Genomic DNA, 22694 nt, shown 5'->3' on the forward strand with positions numbered 1-22694 from the left:
TTGAGCAGTTGTGAGTTATACATTCAAAATAATTTAATTAAAATCCATTCATTCCAATGGGGTTAATACTGGTAATTTTCAGATTATATGTTCCTATAAGTTTTATACAATGTTTTATATATATAAACGAAAAAGATTTCTCATCAGTATCTATCTACTAATTTATTTATTTATATATTTTGGGTTGTGTATTTGCAATATAAAAAAAAAAAAATCACATTCACTCACCAATGAGAAGTTGCTGATCAGATAAAATATTGTTGTAGTTAAAAATATTAAGTTGTTACTGTTTTATAAAATAATGATTCTCTGGGTCCAATCGGACCCGGAATGCAGAAAAAATTAACGTTAATGAATGAATACATCACTAATGATTTTGAATGCATCATGAAGTTTAAGTATGTTATTTTTGTTCGTATTGTTGTTGTTTGTAAAATGTGGGTACAAAAGACTTTGAAAATGTCAGTGAAAACTTGCACTTATTGCAGTCATTATATTTGACTTCTGTGAGAATGATGCTGTTTCCCTCAAAACAACAACAACAAAACTGAGAAAATAGTAAGTGTAGCCTCGGTGTGGCGTTTGCTTGGATAGACACTTGTAGAGTTCTTTCAGTGCCTGGTACACAGCTGTGATAAGGACGGTGCTAAATTCCAGAGCAGCCAGCACAGAAGCATTAGATATCCCAGATCAGTAGAGCAAAACCAAGTTAACAATGTCCACAATATGCATGGAGAACCACAGCAGGTTCCTCCACAAGCTTCTCTGAAGCAGATTTATTTTCTGTTGAAACAAGACCAGTGTCCTCAGCTTTCACAGATTGTTGTGATTAAACATTTGCCTTTGGACTATTTAGCCCATGAGCATATTTCAAATCTTGCACAAGCTGAGTAACTGCCTATGAGGAAAAAGCCGTGCAAATAGAGCTAACAATGCAGATATGATCTATAAATCTAACATTCCCAAATGTTTACAGAACAAGCAGGAACCCAGTGTGCCTGTAGTTTTCTCTATTTCTGTTTTATCATGTGATAGAAAGTCTGAGGCCTTTCCGAGCCGTACTGCTGACTCGTCAAATCTGCGGGCTGTTATGTATCAAACTAATATTGGTGATGAGACAAAAATGAGACAAAATGCCATCAAGTTAACTATTTTATAATTTCCTAAGAGTTTGCCTGTTTTGCTATTGCAGGGGATTTAAATATTTTCACATCGATAATGCAGAAAACAAAACTACAAAAAATTATAATTGTTGTAAACACTTTTGACCTGATTCAGCATGTGCATGGACCCACACACAAACATGGACATAGATTTAATCATCAGTAGGGGTATAAATTTTCATCCAAGTTATTAAGGATGTAGCACTATCTGATCACTTCTGTATTTTCTGGACAACGGGAGAAGCTCAGTCTGCACTGTTGGCCACCTGGTGGAGGACCCCTCCCGAAATTCGTGGTCAAGAAGGGTCTGCTCTACTGCTTTGCGCAGTGGTGGGGGGAGGAAAATTGTTTCTAGTAGTTCCTCAGACCAAGGTAGAGATAGTCGCCAAACTGGCCCACTCTTCTCCAATGGCAGGACACCTAAGCATGAAAAATACCATCCAAAGAATACGGGATCTGTTTCACTGGCCCAGTATGGACACCGAAGTCAAGCGGTACTGACAGACTTGCCCAACCTGCCAGCGGAGCACTCCTCAGTGTCCTCCCCCCAGGCCGTTGATACCACTACCCATCATTGCCAGACCTGCCTAATGATGGGTAGATGGGTAACGATCCCTGGGCTTACCTACCAGGTCCATTCCAAAGCGGGCGAAGGGCACCTCAATGATGATCGCCCGCATTGGAAGGGACCTGATAGGTAACCCCGGGAAATGTTGGATGTGGCCAGAGAAGCCTGGGAACAGCAGCCCACCCCACACAGAACTGTGACTGAGCAAGTATGGGAGATGAGGGAGCGAATCGAGAGGGTCATGCCACTCGTAAAGGAACATCTGGTGGAGTCCCACACACCCAGCAATGGATATACGACCGACCTGCCCAAGCCCAGGAATTTCAACCAGGTGACCGAGTGCTTGTTCTGGTACCTACAGCCACGTCTAAGTTAAGGGCCATATACCATTACAGAGAAGGTGGGGCCAATCACCTATCGGGCTCGCCAGCTGGGTCAACGGCGGGAGCAGCAGCTATACCATATAAATCTCCTGAAGAGATAGACTGCTCCACCAGAACAACTGGCAGCCCTCACTAGAGTTGAACCTCCAGTCGTGGATATGGGGGAGCAGTTGTTAGTAAACAGAAGATGAAGCTAAGCACCCTGGTCAGTCAGTTTGTGGATGTGTTTAGAGAGCTCCTGGGATGGACCAATGTGATCCAATATGAAGTCCACGCACCACCCGGCCTCATCATCTGGCAATGTCCCTAACCGGTACCTGAGGCTCACCGGCAGGCTATCGAGGAGGAAGTTCAAAGAATGCTAATCGAACCATCACGTAGCCCGTGGTCCAGCCCTATCATTATGGTCCCCAAACCAGACAGCACTCTCCGCTTCTGTAAAGACTTCTGAGATCTCCAGCTTCGACAGATACCCCATGCTCCGAGTGGATGAACTGCTTGACCGACGAGGTAGGGCACGCTTTATTTTTACCCTGGACCTAACAGCCAACCAAGGCAGAGTCAGTGTCACCAATGATACACCGCTCCCAGAACACTCAACGGGGAACACCTGCTGATCATTTTCCCCTGCACTGCATCAGCAGGAGGCAATATAAACAGAGAAGGAAGAGAAGGAAAGGGTGAGCTAGTTCTCCAGAACTCATATCGTTCTCTCCCTCTGCTTACAACCTCCGGCGACTGAGGATCAACGCTTCACTTCACATGTATACAGACTACCCTGTACGAAGCCTGGCATCTGAGCATGACCGTTCCAGAGCACTGTTCACAGTATTGACTCAAGTTGTTCAATAAATCACTGTCCGCGGATTTGTCTGGCAATTCAATGCCTCGTCTGTGTCCGTGACTCTCACTTACCTTGCTACAATATATAAAGTATATGTAAAAGCAGAATATATCAAAATAAAAATCTATCTAAAATATTAACAAAAACAATAATATTATCTCCATGTACTAAAATGACACTGCTCTTTTTTTCCCTCTTATAATTTACAGTGAAAAAGCATAAATGAAGATTCTAGTTCCCTGTGACACTTCATATTTGATGTTTTTTTCATGTAAATAATTATGTTCCTTCTTAGTTAGGGATTTATGTTTCATCTTTTGTTTTTTGAGAATTATTTTAGTGTCATACACGATGTCATTTAGTGTTTTAAGAGCAATGCACTTTCAACTGTATATATATATGTGTGTATTCAGTATATAATTGTAATTGTAAGTATATTAGCTACAAAATGATTTTAGTACTTCACAAAGTTAAAATTTTAACATATCAGTTGAATTCTACGGTTAATTGTCCATAAACCCTAAAATGTTGCCAATTAGTTTTATTTTTTACTGTGTATATTGTATATTGCATGTGTAAATCGAAAATCAGCTTTCTGCTATAACACACGGCACATCTCAGTGCAGATTGTTTGTTTAATCTGTCAGAATGTAATGCAGGTTTTGCAGAGATGCTGTTGAACGACAGTGCAATTAAAACTATATTCATCTTGACAGATGGTGTGCGAAGAAAAACAAAACACTGTTTGTAAAGGCATAACAGAAAAATGACAGACTGATCAGTCTACCTTATGAAGAATCAGGATGCCCTCGTTGGTCTTGTTGTCTGTGATTATGGAGAAATAACCAGCTTCGTTTCCTGACACGATTGTGAAGATGGCCAGCCAGTTTTCAGTGTATATCAGATCTGCGTCGATTGCTTGAAACCTCATCACTTCCACATTTCTAGTGTTTTCCTCCACACGGCACTCATACTAAAAACCAAAGTAATTTTGCATAGATGTACTTACATGAACAGCTAACCTAACTAACTGTTTTCTGATATTACAAAACATTTCCTATCAATCAAATGTATAATTAATAAGTATGTGCATAAACATTTTCCCAACAAATAATTAACTAAAGATGTGTACAATTAATTTGGTACATATTGGTGTGGTAATGCTCAAAGGACAAAATCTTACAAAGTTTTTCTCCAAAGTGGGAATGTTGTCATTGACGTCAAGAATATTAATGATAGCAGTTCCTGTTCCTGTTTTTCCACTCGGATTTCCATCCATATCGATCCCTTTAATAATCAATGTGTATGTTTGTTGTTTCTGTAAAGAGAACAGCACATACATCAGTCACATGTGGAAGTAAACATGCAATACAATTCGCATTAGTAACACTTGAGTTTTGGGGACAAGTTCTCACTGTTAACTAGCATGCATACTAGCATATTGGCTGTTTATTAGTACTTATATAGCACATATTAATGTATTATTCTGCATGAATCATATGCTATACCTAAACTTAACAACTACCTTACTAACTATTTATAAGCAGCAGATTAGGGGTTTGTTGAGATAAAAGTCCTAGTTAATAATGAGAATTGCACTTTAAAATAAAGTGTGATCTTATAAACACTTAACCAGAAAAATTTAAACTTAACCATGCAAAATCAATTATGTTTCTGTAAAAACGTAATTTGCATTTCCTGATGGAAAAATAAATGATTGCAGTGCAGAAATGCATGAATGAAGTCAAGTCTGTGGCAAAATTATCCATAAACGTAGAAGGAACTACTATTTAGAATATCAGGAAATCTGACGTTTTCAATCTTTAATCAAAAATCAATTTTATTTTTTAAAAAAGTCAGAAACTACAAAACCTAATTTGAAATTAATCTGTCTATTGAGTGATTCAAGCTAAATCAATTACTGTCTGGAAATGCAGTAATATTTTAAATATTAGCGACTGAATACCTCTCTGTCGAGCGTGTTGTGCTGGACGTGTATCCCACCAGTGTCTCGATTAATGATGAACATGTTCTCGGGATCCTGTTTCATAATGCTGTAGGCGATTTTTGTATGTAGAGTTCCTTCTTGATCTGCGTCTGTTGCGGTGACCGTCGTTACAAACTTACCTGAAAAATGACATGCAGTAGACTTAATACAAATAAACTTTGAGGAACATTTAACTGTATTCAATAGTGTTTAAATAACCTGTAGAGCTGATTTTGTCTATATATATTGGCAAATGTTTGTTTTCCTGGTAACTCTTTAGGGAACACATACTCATTATTAAGAGTTTTCCCTTAATAAACTGCTGATTCGCTGCTTTTTGAGTGAATACACTATATGTGAACCTTTAATGGACAAACCAATGTTATTTCGAAAAACTTGCCACTACCTACATTTTTTGCAAAACTTTAAAATCACCTACACACGCTGACAAAACATGTATTCCTATTCACACAAGTTATGTTTACGGGGCAGATTATCCTTTCACAGTACTGTATGACCTCTTAAACACTTGATTTGTAAACTACATTTTGATATTTGCAACACATAAACAGTTTGTGCTTTTCTTGTCTGCATTAATCTTGCTTTTCTTGTTCACTTGGAACAGCATTGAAATTGTGATGTGGAGCGTTCGAGTACAAGTCATGATAACAAAACTCAACGGCTTGTCAAATCAAGCTAAAATGGCATGTTTGCTCTAGCAGAAGTGTTTTTATCAGTTAAGTGAACACTGACAAAATTCACAAATTTTGCAGTTAAAAACTGCTCATTGAAATACGACAAGTCGATAAATCTGATCACATCCAATATTTGATAATATTATAGCATAATGGGAGATTTACAAGCAGTTTTTAAAAGAAACAAGGGTATTAACCCACAAGGGTTAATTATATCTCGAGTTGTTTTAGTGGTTTCTGATCTGACAATATTTACTTGCATAGCATATTTTTCTCGTACCATATTTATATATGATTTGACATTATTTGATCTTTATATTTATTTTATTTATCATATGTGGTGTTGCTTCTTCTTTCCCAATAGCTGTCACACAGCCCTGCTTACACATATAATTGTTGTTTGTGAGAATTCATGAAAATTATTAAGAATCTGGGTTTGCCATTGTGTGCAATTAAAGAAAGTGGTCTAAGACCATGCATTAGCTGTCCTGGGTAAAATAATAATAATCTTAAATACAACTCTACTGACCTTTGAGTTTGACTATAGGGTCAAAGTCTTCGGCCTCACTAACAGCCTGGCAGTTTTTAAAGCTCCGGTTAAAGCCATTCTTGACATGCTTTACTGTTATAAACTCTATGTATGTGCCTCGATGATATCTTCATTTTTTTTTTCCAGAGATGAGGCCAAACACATTTAACTTGTAAAAAGACTGGAACAACATTTCCTAGCAATCGATTTGTGTACCTGAAGTAAGTGACACATCTGTTCTCTGTCATTACTCAACAAACAGAATGGCCATGCATCAGTAAGATCAAGGCAGTGTCTAGAATATCCAATTCTGAGTGAAATTTCCTAAGTGTTGCATTCAATGCAACTTGACTTATCCAAAAATCATCATTAAAACCAAAAGATTGAACCTGTTTTTTTTCTTCTTTTTTTCAGTTTTGTATCAAAGAACACAAAAAGCCTGAGAGTCTCATACCACAGTTCATGAACGTTCAATGACAGGTTTGCACTGGATTTTGTTATTTTTTCAGCTGAGAGTTTCTTGCATTTGTTATCAGTCATGAGAATGACATGCTCTCTCCAGCACTCAGCTCTCAGAGTTGTGCTGTTATCAGCCTTGGCTCCAGACTTTTTTTAAGTGTTTGGGGAGGAGAAGAGGGACAGTGATATGAAATGGCAAAGTGAAGTGGTGGACAGACAGACTAGTGACATCAACTATTCAAATGTTTAAAATATACAAATAATATGTCTGTTGATTTAACATGTTAATTTGGTGTGATTAGTTATAGACAAAAAAAAAAAGAGAGAAAAAAGCTGCAAGCAGCATTGAAAGACCACCTGGTGCCTTTGGGAATTCAGTGAAAGGTATAACTTTAAAGTAGTAAATATAGGTGGAAAATGTCAAAGTCATTTATATGAGCCAAACTTCCTGCTGCCAGCTGGTGGCGCTAAGACTATAACTGAATATTGGCATGTAGATGTCTTCGGGCCAAAACTTTTATCAAACATTTGAAGTTTGGTGCAGATTAAACATGGCATGTTTGTGTAAAACATGACATATCCTATTGCCAACAGGTGATGCTATGATTATAACTGTATATTGGCCTTTAGATACTTTCAGGCCATGACTCTAACCAAACATGTGAAGTCTAATGCAGATTTCCTGTTGCCAGCATGTGGCTTTATGACTATCACTAAATATGGGCATGGGAATGTGTTCGGAACCGAACTCTTATCAAACGGCTGATCGGACATTGCTTGCCTGAGTTATAAAAACTTCCTATTTCATGATGAAACATCAAAGTTTGTCAGGCCACCACGTATGCGCCCTTTGACGAAAACTGAAGATCTTTAACATCCCACAGGCTTTAGTTTACACTGATCAAATCTGGTGTTCATCTGTTTAAATCTCTAGGAGGAGTTCATTTAAATACAACACCTGAAATGGCAAAGGTGGCACAAAACTTCGTAGCTGGGGAGCTCTTTGTAGGAACTGGTGTGCTAAATGTGTCTACCGATTTTTGCACATTTACCTGTACCTGTGTTTCGCACAAAACACAGGTACTTCGTTGAAATGTTATAGGTGGCACTATTGAGCCATTTTACCACACCCACTTCTAAAACCCATATCAGATGTAAATTTTCACCACTTCTGGTATGCGTGCAAAGTTTCAGGAGTTTTCGAGTTTTAGGGCCTAAAAAATCTGATTCATTTTGGAGAAGAAGAAGAAACTGACCCATTCCAAAAGGGTCCTCGCACCAAAGTTTTACTTTTTAAACACATTATTGTCTGGTTTAGCTCAATTTTGCAAACGAAAATAGCCACGGCAGAACTGTTGTGCATCAATGAGCAACACTCTGTGTTTCATTATTGAATGAGTCTGTGGTTGATAATTAATCAAATGAGCCAATAATTCAGTAATTCATTCATACACACATTGGGCTATGCACAGTCCAGTTGTTAAGTGTTTTAAGAACAACAGTCTTTACGGTTATGACTGTGTACAAAAAGCATGGCAAAGATTTCATCAGCATAAAAGAATAGGGTGCGGAAAACTAAAAAGAATTACCTAATAGAACCTATTTGCACAAAGCCAAAAACATACAAAAAAGAGTTGCTGATTTTGTCATGATCATGACAGCTGGAGCACCAAGATGAATTTCATCATCTGCCCTGATCAGACAAATCACCTGGCTTGAATATTATCAAATCACTGTGAATAGTTTTAGAGAGATATATGTATGTATGTCAGAGATGGGACCAAGTCACACATGTGCAAGTCTCAAGTAAGTCTCAAGTCTTAACCTTCAAGTCTCAAGTAAGTCCCAAGTATTTTTTTCTTGGGCAAGTCAAGTCAAGTCAAGTCAAGTCCTGTAGTAAGTCAAGTCAAGTCCAAGTCAAGTCACCTTATTATTGTAATTTTACCTGCAGATTCTGATCTTAATAAAGTTAAAAGACAAGATATAAGAAACGTTAATTTAAATAATTTGGATTTGCATTGTAAATACTCATGTTCAGTAAAATACATCATGGAATCAAACAAAATTGTAACCTCATAAAATTATTTATTTTTCATTTCTGCCAACAGAAATGTTTTACATTTTCAACATTGAGTCCATAAAACAAATAACAGCTAAACATCCAACAGACTCCTCTCTGAACACCTCCCCTCTCTCTCTCTCTCTCTCTCTCTCAAATGACGTGACATGACATGACATTCGGCCAAGTATGGTGACCCATACTCAGAATTCGTGCTCTGCATTTAACCCATCCGAAGTGCACACACACAGAGCAGTGAACACACACACACACACTGTGAACACACACCCGGAGCAGTGGGCAGCCATTTATGCTGCGGCACCCGGGGAGCAGTTGGGGGTTCGATGCCTTGCTCAAGGGCACCTAAGTCATGGTATTGAAGGTGGAGAGAGCACTGTTCATGCACTCCCCCCACCCACAATTCCTGCCGGACCGGGACTCGAACTCACAACCCTTCGATTGCAAGTCCGACTCTCTAACCATTAGGCCACAACTTCCCCTCAAACACAGTTTACATACAACATTAAACTTTCTTACATTTCTCCTCTCTCTCTCTCTCTCTCTCTCTCAAGTTCAAGTTCAAGTTGCTTTATTGGCATGACATTTGAGTTACAGTATTGCCAAATTTAGCATTTAGATACAGAATAAAATATGATTACAATAAAATACAATAAAAAATAGCAGCAGCAGATAATATTTCTAATATTAATAATAGTAATTCTATAGAATTAAGAATATAAAATAAAACAGTTGAATACAATAAATTATCCCTTTCGTATGGTGTATAAATATTTAGCAGCTATTGTGACTGCCGTCTCATTCTCTCCAAGTATATAGAGTAGTTTCTCCGAGTCATTTAGAGACAAGAATGAAGGATTCAAAGCTTCAAACTGTGGGAAGAATGTTTCTCTTGTAGTGCTGTATTTGGGACAGACCAGAAGGAAGTGTTTCTCATCCTCTGTTTGATTCAGCTCACAGTGTTTGTCTCTCTTCTCTCAGTAGCCAGGATCTTCTATGTCTACCAATCTCTATTTCCAAATCATGATCACTGAGTCGATATTTTGAAAGGATTTGTCTTTCTTTTAATTGCTTGAGTGATAAGTAATTTGCCAGTTTTGTGGTTCTGTTTAGGGCCGAATAACACTGGAGTTTGGTTTGGAGCTCAAATTAATTTTTTTCATTTTTCATCATAATTATACTTCAGATTTTTGTCAATTAGTTTCTGAATGTTGGGGTTGTGATTGGAGTCAGACTCAGTTTGGGTTTCTTTCATCAGGTGAAGCACGAGTGTGTTTCTCTCTCACTCTCTCTCTCTCTCACACACACACACACACACACACACTCTCTCTCTCTCTCTCTCTCTCTCTCAGAGTACATCCGTAAGTCATTACCTCTATTACAAGGTATTGCACTTGCAAAATATAAGATTCGAGAGTCTTGTCTGCAAGCCGAGCACGATGTGGCCTATCCCACCATGTGTGCGCCACCGGTATGCGCGCTCATAATGGAAGCAACGCGGTCGCGACGCGCACGCGGTGCGACACGCTCGACGCCTCAGGGGCGCAACTGCCCGAGCGCTTTGGAAACAATGAGAAAGCGGCGCGACTAGCGATTTCCACGCGTTTTTAGGCGTGAATTATTGACGACAAAAGCGATGACCCTCAGTACCCCTCAAGCTGAGATGTTGGCCCTGTCCCAAATGGCACACTTCCTCAGAGTCCACACTTCGGTGACGTCATGTAGTGCAGACCTATAGGGCCCTTAGCGCGAGTCCGCGAGGGTGCATTGAGAGGTATTTTGGGACAGACTCAATCGTCACGCCGGAAACAGGAAGAAGGTCTGGTTGACTTATCCCTCTCCATACGGAGCTGAATAAACTTAAAGGTCATCTCATCAGTCCCTTTATTAGAAAAATATCACAAATATCATTAAACAAATTACAGTCTTTAGCATAGAGAACAGGATTAATTTTAATTTCCCAAATAATATGTCCATGTGAAATACACAGCCTGCTTTTACAGTTCTATAATTGTAAATGCCACCTGGGCATTAGAATAGATGTCATGGTTATTTAAATGATAAATACATTTGTACATAATAATATATAATGTTAAATTTTAACACAAAATTAAAATGAGTTTAAGAAAAATGTATAGGTTTCAATATTCATACTACGTTTATATGACTCATAAAGCCATGACATTCGGTTCTATTTATGTAATGAATCATAATGCGATCGTATTATTTAACGCGCTATTATTATGTTTGAGATATCAACTGGTCGATAATGTTTGTATAACTGTAAGTAACAACTGGTAAAATGTACGCCTATGGCATAAAAAACATTGATACTTTTACACTTAAATATTCTCTTCTCAGCCATGTTTACAGTCCGTGAGCGAAATATCCTCCCATCTGTTGTCTGATTGGTCTTTCGCAAGGATTCCTGGGTAGTTGAAGTGCGTGGAGCCTGCTTCTATGCGGGCTTCGCGGAAGACCGCTTCAAGGGTACAAAGGGGGCGCTGCTGAGCACACTTCGGAGCGTTAAAATGCTGAATGGGACGGCCTACGGACTCGTAGACTCGGCGAGCACGCGCATTTCAAGTCCACGAGACTGAAAGTCCACATGAAGTGCGCGATTTGGGACAGGGCCTTCGATGTGATGTGATATCTGATCTAAGTGGGCGTGGTCTGCGTAAGGTAGACAGGGCATGACTGATGATGTCATGACATGACAACGCGATTCTCAGCCTGCGCTCCAGCTGAGTAATCAATTTTATTTAAAAAAAATAATTTATATATTTTATATTCAAACTGAAAACATAATGTGATTAACACTCAAGTCATTCAAGTCATCCTGTCTCAAGTCAAGTCAAGTCCCGAGTCTTTAACTTCCAAGTCCAAGTCAAGTCTCAAGTATTTTATTTTTTGTCAAGTCAAGTCACAAGTCATAAAAATAGCGACTCGAGTCGACTCGAGTCCAAGTCACCAAGTCACAAGTCCCCATGTCTGATGTATGTACAGTATGTATGCATTGGCAATTAATGTGTTTGTGAGTATGAAAGTGAGTAAATAATAAATGAAATCCTTCGGCACAGAAAATGTGTGTGTAAGAATATAAACATAGGTTTGGCTTCAGTAATGGTGGGATTTTGATTTACACTAGTAGGTGCAAACAATGTATGTGTTAGTTCTGAGTCACTGCATTGATTTGCTCATAATTGAAACCAGTTCTATTTCCTTTCGCTCCAGACCACCAGAGACAGTGCTGAAAGCACTAGGGAAAAACTCCCTGCGCTCATGCTTGACTGAGAATCGAATGGCAAAGTTGTCACCTCGTGACTCGTGACATGCCTTGAAATATATTTACCCCTTAGCACGTGACCTCAATCTCTTTCTCATTCTCGCTTGTTGAATTGAATGTGATGACATTTTGTGCAGCTTGCTGCTGAAGAGCTCTTCCAAAAAATTGTGAGATAGGGATATACACTCGGAAGACCTGGCTGCCTCGGCTAAGATCGTATTCGCTTATGATCCTGGCATGAATCAATAATGCGTGGATTTATCAAACTTTTGGGGGAGTATTGATTTAACATAGATACAATTCAATGTTCTACATGCCTCAATGTCATGGATATCATGGATGGACATCGCCAATGTCCTGCTTGTCTAGGTATGAATCATCTAAGGGAGGCACTGACTAACCAGTGCCAGGAATACTAGAATCTAGAATCTGCTTCGGATAGTTTTTACTTTCATCCAATATCACCAAGCATCTCAAAGTGGAAAGAAGGCTAAGAAATCTTCTAAATCTTCAGATTAGCATGCAAAGTTGATTGGCTTTCTTCTGCTGTAGAGTTGTTATTGCCATTTCTGGCTAAAGCTCAGCCTGATACAGATGTACAAGAGAAAGTTCAGCCTGAGTTTTTTATGACACCCTCACCAATGATGCATACAGGACAGGATTTGGATGTGATGTCAGTGGCTGCCACTTACTCACTTTTTGAAACCATTCCAGATGTTACTTTGGGTGCTGAGGAAAATCTGCCTGCAGATCCATCTCAGCACTCTGACAGTAGGACTTGGTAGCATGCCACCTATAGAATCTAATGTGGCAGCACTTATTGTATCTCCCGATGTGGGGCTTCGTGAGAATGTACACTGCCCAAATGTTGAGTGTAGGAGTGTAGCATACAATGCTACAGCGAGCCTTGACCATGTTTCTAATTCTTTGGCGCACATGCTTGTGGCTCTATACTCCTCTCTGAGAGAAACTTAATCTGACCTGTTAGTGACAGACTTAAGTAAATTTACCTTGCAGACTATGGGTATTATTGCCAATCACTGTGGAACAGCCTTAGGTACTCTTGTGCAAGCTCAATGGCAATTTTAGTTGGCCCAGTCCTCCTTGTCGGAGATATGTAAGAACAATTCGCACAGATTGCCGTTGGTTCCTGGTCGAATTTTTGGACGAGCTGCTCAGGAAGCCTTGGATAGGCGTGTGTCAGTATCTGAAACTCGCTCCCATCATGTGGGGACTGCCCCAGGACCCAGGCCTCCTCTAGGGTCTTCTGGTGCTCATTTTCACAATGTTGGTGTAAGACCCATTTATAGATCTTCTCAACATTTTCACCATCTTAACCTTTAGACTACTCCACTACCACCTCCTCCCAGACATGAAGGGACCACGTGGACATCAGTCTCACATCTGACCCCCAAGTCCACAATATCGCCCTACCCCCACACTTTTACAGGAAAGCATTTGCGGGCGGATTAATGCTCACATGTCAATAGTGGGATTTTTCATTGGAGATCAATAACAATAAATCTGTGGCTCTTGACTACCCTTTCGAGGGGACCTCCTGTTCACAGACAGACAATAGTTCATGATCTACGTCAGGCATAGGCACTTGCACACAAATTTCAGGTGTTGTTGCGCAAAGGTGCTATAGAACACATTGATCCCCAAGTTCATCCCAGGGGATTTTTTTCCATTTATTTTCTGGTCTCAAAGAATGACGGCGGGTTTTGCCCCTATCTTGGATCTAAGAAGAAGTTCCTTAGATTTGCCATAGGGGCTCAAATATTTTAGTTCAGGGTTCTTCCGTTTGGCATGGCTTTGGCACCAAGAGTTTTTTGGAAGTTCGTCCAGACAGCACTGGAACCACTCCAGAGAATAGGGATGAGAGTGTTACCATACGAAGACGACTGGCTTGTCTGAGCAGCATCACCCCAGTAGGTAATGGATCAAGCTCCTCACCTGCTGGAACACATCACATCTCTGGGGATCACTGTAAATTGGGACAAATGCAAGCTTGTTCCAATGCAGTCAACCAGTTACATAGGCTTTGATCTAAACCCTGTAAAAATGTCGGCTTGCCTGACTTCAGCGAGAATATCCTATCCAAGGGTAAATTCTGAGAGCTATAAAGAGTCTTTGGTTGGGTCACACTCAGCACTATGTGGCTCTCTTGAGACTCTTGGGGAAGCTCACAGCAGCAACAGCAGTATGCACGTGTGTGCATGGACAACAGAGTGGCTGTATCAATCATCAGGGAGGCATGAGGTCACAGAGTGCACTTCGGGTAGCTCACAATCTACTCACAGACCAATCTGCTTTCCATCTGGGCAGTAAACCTACCATGACGACTCAATCATGCGGCAGATTACATACGGTTGGAGCTATGTCCAGTTAGGTCCTTGAGTACTGGTGTAAGACGGACCAATTGTTTGTTTGTTTTAGTGATGTGTGGAGGTGCTGCATTTCCTAAACAGAGACTGGGACACTGGGTAATCTTACATGCGTATGTGTCTGCAGGAAAGTCTGCTATTTACTGTCCCTCTACACGTGCCTTGGCAACATCTTGGGCAGCATTCAAATGTGCTAAGGGGTAATTATAAGTCAAGGCACGTCACGAGTCACAAGGTGACAACTTTGTCATTTGATTCTCGGTCAAGCGTGAGCGCAGGGAGTTTTCCACTATGCTTTCAGCACTGCCTCTGGCGGTCTTCCACTTAGTCATAAAGCCACACTTACGTTCGTAACCAGCATTTTATTTTGCTTAAATTATATTTGTTTTTCAACAAAACTACCTAAGTTGCAAGATAATGTTAGTTAGTCTTATATACAAACTTGTACATTGCATTTTTTTTGTATTTTTTTTTTACTGAAGACATTTAGTAATAATTTATAGTGCAAGCTGGATACAGTAAGTGAAGCACTAGAAACAAGTGATCGACTTAAGGAAACGAGAGTGGAAGCGCAGGTTTGACAGGTCCGCCACTGATTAAATAGAATTCAAAAATGCATTAAGGCATTTTAGTGGAAAATGTCAGGAGAGCACACCCAAAGCATACAAGTAAATCAACTAAATATTCACTTTACCAAAAGATTACTAAGTCAACGTCTAGATTGTAACTCTAGCATGACCTGGAGAGAGCTGTGTGTAACGCTGTCAAATCATTAGCCAATTCGCCTGGGTTACTTTTCGTCAGCTGTCAATGGTAGTACTTAAGATATAAGCACAATAACACACAAATATTGTCTAATTATCTTTATCGATAATTGACTGGCTAAACAGACCGTCTGCTAGCTGCCTAACGTCACAGAGGTCAGCTAATTCTCAGCACATAGAGACTCTTTCACCTAGATATCACACTACAGAGACTGTGTCAGTTTCCCGAACTAGAAAATACAAAAAACTTCCAAACCAAGTTAAGATTAACAATTAAAAAAATTAACAAATAAAAAACAGATGCAATACAGATAAACAAATGATAAAGCTTGGCTTATTGAATATCAGATCCCTTTCTACGAAAACACTCTTTGTAAATAATATGATCACTGATTATAATCTAGATGTGCTCTGTTTGACAGAAACCTGGCCAAAACCTGATGATTACATTATTTTAAATGAGTCCACCCCCCAAGATTACTGTTATAAACATGAGCCATGTCTAAAAGGCAAAAGGGGGAGGTGTTGCTTCAATTTACAACAACGTTTTTAGGATTTCTCAGAGGGCAGGCTTTAAGTATAACTCGTTTGAAGTAATGGTGCTTCATATAACATTATCCAGACAAACAAATGTTAATAATAAAACCCCTGTTATGTTTGTACTGGCTACTGTATACAGGCCACCAGGGCACCATACAGACTTTATTAAAGAGTTTGGTGATTTTACATCCGAGTTAGTTCTGGCTGCAGATAAAGTTTTAATATTTGGTGATTTTAATATCCCTGTTGATAATGAAAAAGATGCATTGGGATCAGCATTTATAGACATTCTGAAATCTATTGGGGTTAGACAACACATTTCAGGACCTACTCATTGTCGAAATCATACTCTAGATTTAATACTGTCACATGGAATTGATGTTGATAGTGTTGAAATTATGCAGCCAAGTGATGATATCTCAGATCATTATTTAGTTTTGTGCAAACTTCATATAGCCAATATGGTAAATTCTACTTCTTGTTACAAGTATGGAGGAACCATCACTTCTACCACAAAAGACTGCTTTTTAAGTTATCTTCCTGATGTATCCAAATTCCTTAGCATATCCAAAACCTCAGAACAACTTGATGATGTAACAGAAACTACGGACTCTCTCTTTTCTAGCATTTTAAATACAGTTGCTCCTTTACGCTTAAGGAAGGTTAAGGAAGGTTAAGGAAACCAGTATGACACCATGGTATAATGAGCATACTCGCACCCTAAAGAGAGCAGCCCGAAAAATGTAGCGCAGCTGGAGGAAAACAAAACTAAAGGTATTTTGTATTGCTTGGCGGGAAAGTAACCTATCCTACAGAAAAGCATTAAAAACTGCTAGATCCAATTACTTTTCTTCTCTTTTAGAAGAAAACAAACATAACCCCAGGTATTTATTCAATACAGTGGCTAAATTAACAAAAAATAAAGCCTCAACAAGTGTTGACATTTCCCAACATCACAGCAGTAATGACTTTATGAACTACTTTACTTCTAAAATCGATACTATTAGAGATAAAATTGCAACCATTCAGCCGTCAGCTACAGTATCGCATCAGACAGTGCACTATAGACCCCCTGAGGAACAGTTCCACTCATTCTCTACTATAGGAGAGGAAGAATTGTATAAACTTGTTAAATCATCTAAACCAACAACATGTATGTTAGACCCTATACCATCTAAGCTCCTTAAAGAGGTGCTTCCAGAAGTCATAGATCCTCTTCCAATATTAATTCCTCATTGTCATTAGGCTATGTCCCCAAAACCTTCAAACGGGCTGTTATTAAGCCTCTCATCAAAAAACCACAACTTGACCCCAAAGAACTAGTTAATTATAGACCAATCTCGAATCTCCCTTTTCTGTCTAAGATACTAGAAAAGGTGGTATCCTCACAATTATATTCCTTCTTAGAGAAAATTGGTATATGTGAGGATTTCCAGTCAGGATTTAGACCGTATCATAGTACTGAGACTGCTACAACTGTTACAAATGATCTGCTCTTATCATCTGATCGTGGGTGTATCTCTCTATTAGTTTTATTGGATCTTAGTGCTGCGTTTGACACAATTGATCACAACATTCTTTTGCATAGACTTGAACACTTTGTTGGCATTAATGGAAGTGCATTAGCATGGTTTAAATCGTACTTATATGACCGCCATCAGTTCGTAGCAGTGAATGAAGATGTATCATATCGATCACAAGTGCAGTATGGAGTACCTCAAGGCTCAGTACTAGGGCCGCTAATCTTCACGTTTTATATGTTACCCTTGGGAGATATCATCAGGAAACATGGTGTTAGCTTTCACTGTTATGCTGATGATACTCAGCTCTATATTTCTTTGCCGCCCGGTGAAACACACCAATTTGAAAAACTAATGGAATGCATAGTCGATATAAAAAACTGGATGACGAGTAATATTCTTACTCCTAATTGTGAAACTCTGCATGTAATAACCTAGAACACTGTCTAAGACTTGATGGCTGCTCTGTCAATTATTAGTCATCTATTAGGAACCTAGGTGTGCTATTTGATCGCAATCTTTCCTTAGAAAGCCACGTTTCTAGCATTTGTAAAACTGCATTTTTCCATCTCAAAAATATATCTAAATTACGGCCTATGCTCTCAATGTCAAATGCAGAAATGTTAATCCATGCATTTATGACCTCAAGGTTAGATTATTGTAATGCTCTATTGGGTGGTTGGTCTGCACGCTTAGTAAACAAACTACAGCTAGTCCAAAATGCAGCAGCAAGAGTTCTTACTAGAACCAGGAAGTATGACCATATTAGCCCGGTCCTGTCAACACTGCACTGGCTCCCTATCAAACATCGTATAGATTTTAAAATATTGCTTATTACTTATAAAGGGTTACTGGTTTCTACTGGTTTCTCCCAAGGTTTTTTTCTCCATTCTGTCACAGATGTTTCGGTTCCTTGCCGCTGTCGCCTCTGGCTTGCTTAGTTGGGGTCACTTCATCTACAGCGATGTCGTTGACTTGATTGCAAATAAATGCACAGACACTATTTAAAATGAACAGAGATGACATCACTGAATTCAATGATGAACTGCCTTTAACTATCATTTTGCATTATTGACACACTGTTTTCCTAATGAATGTTGTTCAGTTGCTTTGACGCAATGTTAGTAATACTGTAGTAGGCAAATAGTACACAAATTACTATACAAGATCTTACATAAAAAGCTTACAAACTTCAGTCATTACTAGGGAGGGATCATGTATTGTCTTTGTATTATTGTTCCAAGTAATTAGCAATTTCTTCATAGTGGTTACCAGAATCATCCCTTTAAAATAAGTTATGCATTATTTACACATCACATTCCTTGCATAAGAAATACGGATTTTGCTTATTTAAGACTTTGCTTGTGAAATTTGTCTAAAATGTGATAAAACTTTTAATTGTGGGAGATTTCAAAGTGTGTGTTTATTGTCCATCTATTTACTTTTTTAACCTAATACAACACATTCCATTTCTCTGATGGTTTCAATCAGTGTGTAGGTGGAAGAAGGACAAATTACAGGTTTCATTAGCCTGGGAAAACCCAGACTACTTCCGGCGAATTTCAATTCTCTCTACAGAATAGTCTGGCAAAGAGGACTATCTAGCTCGTAAGTCTGCATACGTCATCTCCTTCATCACTCTGATTGGTTTTAGGTCTGAAACTCAGTTTCAACTGAAAAGGGTCTGGTTTTAACCAGGCTAAGGTTTCATGTGACTTATTGTGTGAATCTTTAAGATAGCTAAGAGAAACTATTTAGCTGATTTGCTCTTAAAGCACAGCAGTAATTCAAATGTTTTGTTCAATATTAATTCAACTCTGTTACATGTCCTGATCTGCCTGCAGAAAACTGATGATATCAGGTTGCATATTGTACATTTTATCAATTCACATTTTCACATCAATTTCTCTTAAGCCTTTAGCTGTGGTAGTTGGTCAGCTGAAACCTACAAATTTTTCTTGCAATGTTATCCCATCAAGATTAGTTAAGCAGACTTTTGATATTGTTGGTCCCAGTATACTGACTTTAATTAATTAATATAAACAGCAGTAGTTCCAATACATTTGAAGCATGCTATTGTACTGCTGTTCCAGTAAAATTGTATCCAAGTGTTTTGTCTAATTACCGTCCTATTTCTAAATGACCATGTTTATCAAAAATTCTAGGAAAGGTCACTTTAAGCCAATTGTAGACTTTTTGCAGACCGATTTTTGAAGATATTCAGTCATGCTGTAAAGCATTTATGGCACAGAAACTACGTTGTTAAAAGTTTTAAATTATATTTTAATTTTGGTGCTCAGTGGATTTTAGTTTTATTAGACCACAGTGCAATGTTTGCACCATTGTTCATGATATTCTTGTCTAGAGAAGACCATTAGAATTCAGGGCATGGCATTCAAATGGTTCAAGTCCTTCCTTTTAAATGAGATTTTCTTTATTTTTGTCAACATTAATCTTAAACAGTTTATGGTCTAGAGGGGTTCCACAAGGGTCCATTCTTGGCCGAATCTTGTTTTCATTTCTTAAGCAACTTCAAGATTCTATAATTCATATGCATGGAACATCTTTTCATTGTTACGCAAATTACATTTAGGTGTACCGACCTTAACAGAAACAAGATAAGCATTGTTAAGGTATTTACATGAAGTCATGGATGTCACTAAACTTTCTTTTAACGAAAGCAAAACTGAAATAATCTGGATTGGGGCTCTCCAGAATATTGTTCGGTTTGGCCAATTTGTCACCCTTCTGTAAATTTTTAGTTAAGAATTTTCAATTTGATAATTCTCTGAAATTCATATAAAGATAAATTTTGTTGTCAAAACTTTTAAAAAAAATCTGAAATCTATAGCTGAGGTTAAACCGCTTCTGTCTTCTAGAAATTTTAAAAAGCTTATTTATGCTTTTATTGGTGCAAAACTGGATTACTGTAATTCACTGTACATGGTGTTAGCCAGAACGATGGGAGACAGAAACAGCATATAACATCTATTTTATCCTCACCACATGCCAATTTGATTTTAAACGATTGAAAGTTTTAGAATATAAAGCATTTCATAACATGGCTCCTTCATATTTTATTGCATATTCTTCACATACATAAACCATCCAAAACCTTCAGGTCAGAGAGTCAAATGAACTTAGACATTCTTAGAATTAAACTGAAACTTACTGTGAGTTTGAAGTGGCAGAAGTGCTCCACAGCATTGGAATAACTTAATGCTACATCTAAGACTAGCTCCTTCTTTAGGCTCCTTTAAACTAAATCACTCTGAAATCACTTTTACTTGCGTTGGTGTATGGTTCAACAGGTTAACTAGAAAGGGGCTCTTATTTATTTTACATATTTGATGCTGTCAGTCAATGAATGATTGTTTTATGTTACGGTGTTATCATGTTATGGTATGATATTATAATTTAAAATAAAATAAAAAATCTATTTATTGTGTAATTGTACAGCACATTGATGAACTTTATATTATTTTAGATGTGCTTTATAAAGAAACAAAGAGAAACACTAATTATGAAGCTTTCTAGTTTCCTAGATGGTTTCCGGGATGAAAAAACAACAACATTAGAATTGGCTTATTGTAAACTACCTCAACTACATTCAACTGAGTGCTAATACTTATTAATTCGTTCATCATAATTGAGTTTATTTTCTCGTGGGGACTAGTCTTGCCAGGGTACCTTAATAGAATGAACTCGGTAGAACACAAGAACACAGAACGCAGTTTTGTGAGAACTGAGATGTGCTGTGGTTTTGCTCTACTTAAAGAGCGAGCATAGTAGTAGCCAATGTACAATAAATACAACATAACATCACATGACAAAACGTTTGTCATAACCAATTATAACAGTGCTAAATAGTGAGGCGTGGCCAAAGCCAGTAAAAGTACTTAATTAGCTGTTTTGGAAGCCCTTGTCAGAAGAGAGAGTCAAGCAACAGATAAGGACAGCAGATTGTAAGTGTTTTGCCTTGTTTTCTCATTAGACTACTGCGTGATCGTTGTTGCTAGGAAAGTTTGGTTTAATTACTGTGTGTCTTACCCTGGTAAATACGTGCTGAAGTGGCACTTGGTTTTGCACTTGCCTATCATGGGACTGGCCAGTTTCGGTCAGCTAAATAGTAAGTCATGGCCAAAGCCAGTAAAAGTACTTAATTAGCTGTTTTGGAAGCCTTTGTCAGGAGAGACAGTCGAGCAAAAGATAAGGACAGCAGATTGTAAGTGTTTTGCCTTGTTTTCTCATTAGACTACTGCGTGATCATCGTTGCTAGGAAAGTTTGGTTTAATTACTGTGTGTCTTACCCTGGTAAATACGTGCCGAAGTGGCGCTTGGTTTTGCATTTGCCTATCGCGGGACTGGCAAGTTTCGGTCTGCTAAATAGTGAGGCTTGGCTAGCTGACTTCAATCACAGGCAAATATAAAAGCAGTAGTTTTCACTGTGGCAGCGGTCGCGGCAGCCCTCGCGTGAAGCCTCCTCATGTGAAGACCGACGAGTGTAAAGACAAGACTCTACCTGCGCGACTCTACCCAGCAAGGACATCGACAAGGCACTGGAGTATTGCTTTTCTCCCCTTTCTTTACTTTTTGTATAGCTTGTTCTCAAATACCTATTAAGGTCACTTGTAGTCACTACTCATTCTGGTCTCAACCTCATGGCACTGACTGAGACTTGGATCAAACCTGAAGACACTGCCACTCCCGCAGCCCTCTCCACTATTTTCACTTGTTCCCACACTCCTCATATGACTGGGAGGGGTGGAGATACTGCTCTCCTTATATCAAAATAATGGAAATTTGATCTTCAACCAACACCTACATGTAACGGTTCATTTGAATCACATGCCATTACTGTAACCCACCCTGTTAAAATCCACTTTGTGGTCATTTATCGTCCCCCACATCAATTGGGAAACTTCTTGAAGGAGTTGGATGTGCTGCTATCAAACTTTCTTGAAGATGGTGCTCCTCTGGTACTGCTTGGTGACTTCAACATCCACCTAGATAAACCCCTGGCAGCTGACTTCAACACTCTGCTCACCTCATTTGATCTCAAGCGAGTGTCTACTACAGCGACTCACAAATCAGGCAACCAACTGGACCTCATCTACATGCGCTCTTCAGTTGTTCCACTGCACACCTCGGACAACTTCCTCATTACTGCTAACCTAGCACTTTCATCCTCACTTCCTTCACTCTCTCAGTTTTCAGCTCTGTTCATGAACAGTGCTACGGTCCTTCACTCTAACCTCTTTCTTGGACAACTTTTGCCCACTGTCGTCTAAACCAGCACGCACCACCCCATCTGCCCCCCGAGGTTCTCCGTGAACATTGCTCTAAAGTCTGGGCTGCAGAGAGGAAATGGCATAAATGAAGAAACTCTACCGACCTCAGTGTGTATCAGTCTCTCCTCTCTTCCTTCTCTGCAAATGTCTTCACTGCTAAAACATCCTACTACCACAACAAAAACTGTTGTGACGCTCGGA

The 22694-nt window shown here is 38.9% G+C and overlaps 1 protein-coding gene across 1 annotated transcript in view; it reads right to left on the reverse strand.

Moving 5' to 3' along the window:
• Window positions 1-22694, reverse strand: part of dsg2l (desmoglein 2 like) — a 47265-nt gene that overhangs the window by 13033 nt on the left and 11538 nt on the right. Inside the window, exons 5-7 of the mRNA XM_059502546.1 lie at window positions 4925-5085; window positions 4142-4276; window positions 3746-3931 (exon numbers count right to left, since the gene is read on the reverse strand). Of these exons, the coding sequence (XP_059358529.1) occupies window positions 3746-3931; window positions 4142-4276; window positions 4925-5085 (482 nt within the window). The remainder of the gene's footprint in view (window positions 1-3745; window positions 3932-4141; window positions 4277-4924; window positions 5086-22694) is intronic.

This window comes from Carassius carassius, chromosome 20, assembly GCF_963082965.1.
Source record: "Carassius carassius chromosome 20, fCarCar2.1, whole genome shotgun sequence".
Taxonomy (NCBI): domain Eukaryota; kingdom Metazoa; phylum Chordata; class Actinopteri; order Cypriniformes; family Cyprinidae; genus Carassius; species Carassius carassius.